Here is a 6,205-nt window from a genome sequence, read left to right on the forward strand (position 1 = left end):
CGGGGCCTTCGACGGGGTGCTGCCGCCCGGCCGAGCGCTGACGGGGCTCCCGTGGGTGGCGCGGCCACACCGTGCTCCGCTTCTGGAGACCTTTCCCTAAAACCTGGCTTTTCCTAGGCCAAGGAGGACGCCGGGCCTTGTGCCGTGCACAGACACTAGGCAGTGGCCAGGCTTAAGTCCCAAGGACCGCCTTTCTTAGGGCTGTGTGCCATTAGATTCTGCTTGCCAGCAACAGGACAAGGGGCAATGGGCACAAACTGAAGCAGAAGAGGTTTCAGTTGAATATGAGGAAGAACTTCTTGACTCTGAGGGTGCCCGAGCCCTGGCCCAGGCTGCCCAGGGGGGCTGTGGATCCTTCTCTGGAGATATTCAAAGCCCGCCTGGATGAAGTCCTGTGTAACATGCTCTGGGTGAGCCTGCTTTAGCAGGTGGGTTGGACTAGATGATCTCCCGAGGTCCCTTCCAACCCGTGCCATTCTGTGATTCCGTGACCTGCTGCTCGTTCCTGTGAGTTGTCCGCAACTCCCTCGCTCTCTTTTGTTCCCTCTTCATCCCGGAGGTAAAGTTCTGCTGTTGACATCTGCGCGAGTTTTGTTACTGATGTGAATGAGCGATGCCCTTAACTTTTTCTTTATTGGAAGAATATCGCCCATAACGATTTTAAAAGGTGATTTATTTTTTTTTTAAGCATCACTAGCTAGAGTCTCGACAGTTTAAGTATTTATTCCAGAAAGGAAGACATGTGCTAACTCTCGTAAACAAAGAAACTCTTATAAACAGAGTTGTAGGTTTACTTCTGGCTGTAATAACGCTTTTATTTGTCTGTCTGAAGACAGCTCCTTAAATGGTTTAAGTACTCGGATTTATTACTTCCTCATGTTCAGTAACACTTGGTGAAAATCACTTGCTCTTGCCCACCCATAAGCTGTTCCCATTATTCACAATAAATTGATCTGGGCTTGTCTGCCCTTCAAATTACTGTAGTTCGCAGTTTTACGATGAGAGAAGGTCTGATACTAATTCTGGAGACGCTGCTTCCCAAACTTGCTTCCTCTTACCTTGGCTGAGGGAGTGTGTTTCTCCCTGCCTCCCCCCCAACTCAGACCTACTCTCAAAGGTGTGATCTTTTACATGCGGCCTCTCTGGAGATGTCAAAGTGGCTGAAGTAGCTACTCTTTCTTTTTTTTTTTTTCTTTTTAACTTCTGTTTCCTCTGTTGGTAATAAAATAGTTTTAATTAATAGCTGTGCCTCTGGGGATACCATGATTAAAAGACCAAAAAAACCCCAAGTGCCCAAAGAGTGCCATTTGATTAAAATAGCAGGCTAATGTCCAAAGTGGAAACAGAGAGAAATTACTCATTACTGAAGTTTATAGAGAATTACAACAACCTCACAGCCAGCGACAACTTCAAGTGCCCTTTTTGAACTATACTACAGGCAAGACACTACCGCATACATAACCATTCCCCTGGAGGGAGACTTCTGGTCGGTTTTCTGTTCGGCATAAAATGGTGCTGCAAATAAATCAATTCCTGTGGGTGCTGCTTAACAAAGCCCTCTGGGGTGGCTGTGGACTGAGCTGGGCGCAAGGGCTAATACAGCCTGCACTGCATTTGTGCAGTGAGTGGTAGGGTGGCTGTCGCTGTCTTGCTAGCCTGATGCACCCCTTTTCCCTGAGGCGCTTTGTTGGGAAGGTGGGGGGCCTTTCTTGTGGCTGTAGGGGCAGCTGGGGGACCGACACCTCCAGGCACAGGCAGGCAGGGGTACGCAGGCTGCTGCTCCCCCCAGGGTGGGAGGGAGGCCCTGGGGGTGCTGGGGTGGACAGGCTCCTGTGGGCCGTGGCCCCAGGTGTTTTGCTGGGAGAGTGAAGGGAGAGTAGCGTTCCCGTGCTCTGCTGGCAAAGGCCCTGCTGCCGGTGCAGGCAGAATAGCGCTTTTATTGGCATAGTTACCGGCAATCGGGAGAGCAGCAAAATCACTTCCTTTGGTGGGTGCCATGTGTGGCTGAGGGGACTCTGCCGACCGCTCTGTGCCGGCGCGGGAAGGAGAAGTGGCACCCGCTTGCCCAGGGTAATTGAGCCCAGGCCACCAGCAGCTTCAGCGGTGCAGTCGCATGCCTCCAGGGGAAGGAACCGCTTGAGCTGAGCTTGCAGTCAGCGGTGCATCTCAGGTGTTGGGGACAAATAGCGTTTGGATTTCCAGTGTGGTGGTACTGCTGCCGCGGCTGCAAAGGGAAGCCCTGAGCCAAGTGCAAGCAGCTCCTCTTGGCAACAGCGGTGGTGGTTATAAGTGTTTGTGAAACAACTGCCTAACTATTCCCCTGCAAAGCTGTAAGTACAAGAAGTGTTTTATTTTTAAATTAAAAAGTTGGCGATTAGTCCCATGCGTATTAAATATTATCCCAGACTTGATTGCCCTGTTTAAAGTTATTATTCCTTACATTGCGTCTGATTGTAGGCTTTTACAGAAACGTGATCTTTGCACTCATTTATCTGTTTTTTTTTTTTTTACTAATTCCTTTACAATAACCTGCAATTGAGGTTTTACTGCATAACAAGGGTAAACTAACCATGGCACATTTACTAATTTTCTGTTTTGCTTTAACTCTTGGAAAGCTCTGCCACTCCTTGGTGTGGTTTTGATGCTGCTGGAGGCATATCTGAACTGCACGGTAGAGTGTGGTGCAGGGGGGCGACTCTCCTGCCCAGCGTGACCTGTCCCAGAGTTATGATGGAACGGTCATGCAGGGCTGATTTACCCAGGAGCTGTGCTGTTTACACACAGTTGCTCCAGACCTCTTGTGGCAATTGGTTTTTTCCCTTGGGGGGCTGGGGGGGAACCCACACAGTAACCTGTTGTAAAAAGCATACATGCCTGTATCTGTCCCCCTTTTTCTGTTTTGGTGGTGTTTTTTTTTTTTTTTTTAAAGCACCTAGCAGAACCGGGTGCTGGTAATGATTATTGCTCCTGGGAGTGGTAGTAATACTCCAGTTGCCTGAGTTTGTACATCCCAAACTGGTGATTCTCTTCGTAGCAACTTTCTGTATGCATGAAGTATGCCCTCTTTGCATGAAATAATCTATTTCTATATATTTAAACATCAGTTTTGTTGGTAGAAAATTAGGTTGTTTCTCTTGCCTGCGGTCTCACTGAGTTTGGTGTGACTGCCTGCACGTGTCTGAAGTGGGCAGAAATGTCTCTCCATAGCACATGCCTCTTTTCCATTTCACCCTGTTTCTAGATGCTCCTGTGAGCTCCGTGGCTCTCCGGAAATCTGGGGATTATGTCATCACCTTGGGAACCAGGTTTGCTGCTTTGAAATGGAAAGAGCAGCAGGTAACCACCATTACTCATGTGGACAAGGATAAACCAAACAACCGATTCAATGATGGGAAAGTGGATCCTGCAGGGAGGTATTTCGCAGGTATGCTGCAGGTCATTCCTTCCTTCTGCTGCTCCATGAAGTTTTGGTGATAAGATACAGTGATCAGTTGTAGATGCAGCAAGTGTTTGTTCGTAGTTAAATGGTGGGGATTTTTTTTTTTCAGTCTTCAAGCAGAGTTTAATCCCACTTAAAAATCTATTTGTATCACCTGGACACCATCTAATCAGGACTATTTTATGAAAAGAGATTGCTGGCAGAGTGCCAATAGAAAGTACTTTTTTGGTGAGAAATGTATGGTATTGTGAGTTTTGTTCTTCATAAATCAGAATTTATAGATAGCATTTCTGAAAACAATGTCACTGTTCAGCCTGGAGAAGAGAAGGCTCGGGAGATCTTATCCATGTCTACAAACACCTGATGGGGGGGGAAGTAAAGAAGAGGGAGCCAGGCTCTGCTCAGTGGTGCCCAGTGACAGGACCAAAGGCAATGGGCAAAAAGTGAAATTCAGGAAAGTCTGTTTAAGCATAAGAAAATTCTTTTTACTGAGGATCATCAAACGGTGGAACAGGTTGTCCAGAGAGGCTATGGAGTCTCTGTCCATGGACATATTCAAGACACAACGCTACCCTGAACATCCTGTGGTGGCTGACCCAAAAAACCAACCCAAAAGCTATGTTACGTCATCTTCCACTAAAAGCAAGCACTTTTGAAATCTACCTTTCTCTTTTGCTTTTAACTTGGGTTCTTCCCCAAATTTATGAAGCCCTTGCACTGTTCCCTTCTGCCTTGGCAGCGTGGTCGTCATCATAGCGAGGGGCTGCCACTGCAGCTGGAGGGGAGCCCACTCACTCTGAACCTGCTTTCTCCCCTTTGGCTATGCACAGGTACGATGGCAGAGGAGATTCGACCTGCCGTGCTGGAAAGACACCAGGGCTCTCTCTATACGCTCTTCTCCGACCTCTCAGTAGTGAAGCACTTTGATCAGGTGGACATTTCTAATGGGCTGGACTGGTCGCTGGATCACAAAACCTTCTTTTACATTGACAGCCTGTCCTACTCGGTGGACGCCTTTGATTATGATCTCCAAACTGGAAAAATTGGTATGAATCATTGTATTCTGAAATAATCGTTTGTGCCTACAGATTGTGATGTTTGTTTCCACGGTGCTTATTATGCAGAGATGATCAGAGCTTTGGGAGCACTTCTTCAGAAACCTCTTTTGAACAAAACAACAACGCCGTGTTAGCATTCATCTGCACCCGTGCAAGCTCCTGGCTCAAACTATTCAGAGGCTGTTGGTAATCCTGTAAAGCATTTAAACTGTGTGGTGGAGTTTGAGTAGTAATCTGGACTACTGTTACTAAACACAATGCGTATCTGATCTTCCTGTGTAAAAAGGGCAAAGTGTTTCTTGTACGGCTGGATTTCCATGGCTGCGTGTTTCTTACTCCTGACAGCATAGGCAAAGTAACAGGAAAGCTTGAACTCTTGTGCAAAACCTCTGCTAGCTTCTCTATAGATTTTTTTTTTTCACCTCGTTTTGTTTTTTAAAATACAAGCTCTTAGATGAAAATTCTGCAGACAAAGCTAAGCAACAACTGGAAAGCAGTAACTCAAAACTCTTCTTCCTTCAATTATTTAAAACAGACCAAAACAACCCCTTAAAGGCTTCTGCAAGCTTGGGCAAAAGAAAAATTCCAGTGACTTGAACTAACAACTTGCCTTTGAGTACGTGGACTGCAGTATTTTGCTTTAAAAGAACCCAGTCAATTTGATACTTTGTTTTAAAACTGTGAATTTAAAGTCTCTTCAGGTGTAGCATCTTGTCCCGAAGTGTCTTTCCTATGGCTTACATTTGACTTTTTCTTTAGGAAATAGGGTGGTTCTCTTCCCTATCTCACCCATGCTCGCTCACTCTTTCTGTAGGCAATCCAACAATCCCTGGGGAAGGAAACTCATTAAAAATATTGCTACATATGAGAAACATTGAAGTTGTCAGAGCATAAAATAAACAATGTTGGAAAGTTGGTTTTAATTTTCTTTAATAACAGTGGATAAAAGTTCAGATAGAGTTGTTTGTTTTTAGGTTGACAGCAAGCCTTTGAAGTCGGTGCTTTTCCTAACTATGTTTATATAATCTCTCAGTGTATATATCTGAAGGTCAATTTTGAGTTGGAACAGTGATTATTGGCACGTTCCAGCAATCTGTTTGAGAAGTCTCCAGTTCTCTGATTGGAAGCAACCCATACTTGAAATGATCCAAACTGCTTTTAGAACAAGTAATTCATTTTCTGAATATATATATATATAACATTAATTTATTCAGTTATTCATTTAATGTTGTAAGTAGGGAGCTTGAGTGGTGCACTAGAAAAGAACACCAGAAAAAAGGATTATACTTTGAATGGATAGAAACTGATCTGCAGGCTTTCACGCTGAGCAACAATTGTCTTGGGAAACAAACAGGGCGGCAGACGCAATCTATTTCTTTCATACCAAAGAACTTAGGGCTTCAGCACCACTTTTGAAAATAATAGTATGAATAACTCTGCTGGGCTGTGACCGATAAAAATTTTAACCACTATCTCACTTAGTGTAGTTGTGTTTTTTCTGCCCTGCAGGCAACCGTAGGAGTATATACAAACTGGAAAAAGAGGAGAGCATCCCTGATGGGATGTGCATTGATACAGAAGGCAAACTCTGGGTAGCTTGTTACGATGGCGGGAGAGTGATTCGTCTTGACCCTGAGACAGGTAAGTCCTCGCAAAGGGCGGACTGGAATTCTGCGTTTTTGGGAAAAAAAAAAAAAAAAAAAAAAAA

General features: G+C 45.2%; 1 protein-coding gene across 1 annotated transcript in view; it reads left to right on the forward strand.

Annotated features, from left to right (window-relative positions):
• Nucleotides 1-3,158: 3,158 nt before the first annotated feature.
• The window catches only part of LOC104125075 (regucalcin), an 8,362-nt gene continuing 5,315 nt past the window's right edge, over nt 3,159-6,205 (forward strand). Inside the window, exons 1-3 of the mRNA XM_009637480.2 lie at nt 3,159-3,424; nt 4,270-4,485; nt 6,007-6,138. Of these exons, the coding sequence (XP_009635775.1) occupies nt 3,211-3,424; nt 4,270-4,485; nt 6,007-6,138 (562 nt within the window). The 5' untranslated portion in view covers nt 3,159-3,210. The remainder of the gene's footprint in view (nt 3,425-4,269; nt 4,486-6,006; nt 6,139-6,205) is intronic.

The sequence above is a fragment of the Egretta garzetta genome, unplaced genomic scaffold (genome assembly GCF_000687185.1).
Source record: "Egretta garzetta isolate BGI_Z169 unplaced genomic scaffold, ASM68718v1 scaffold370, whole genome shotgun sequence".
Taxonomy (NCBI): Eukaryota; Metazoa; Chordata; class Aves; order Pelecaniformes; family Ardeidae; genus Egretta; species Egretta garzetta.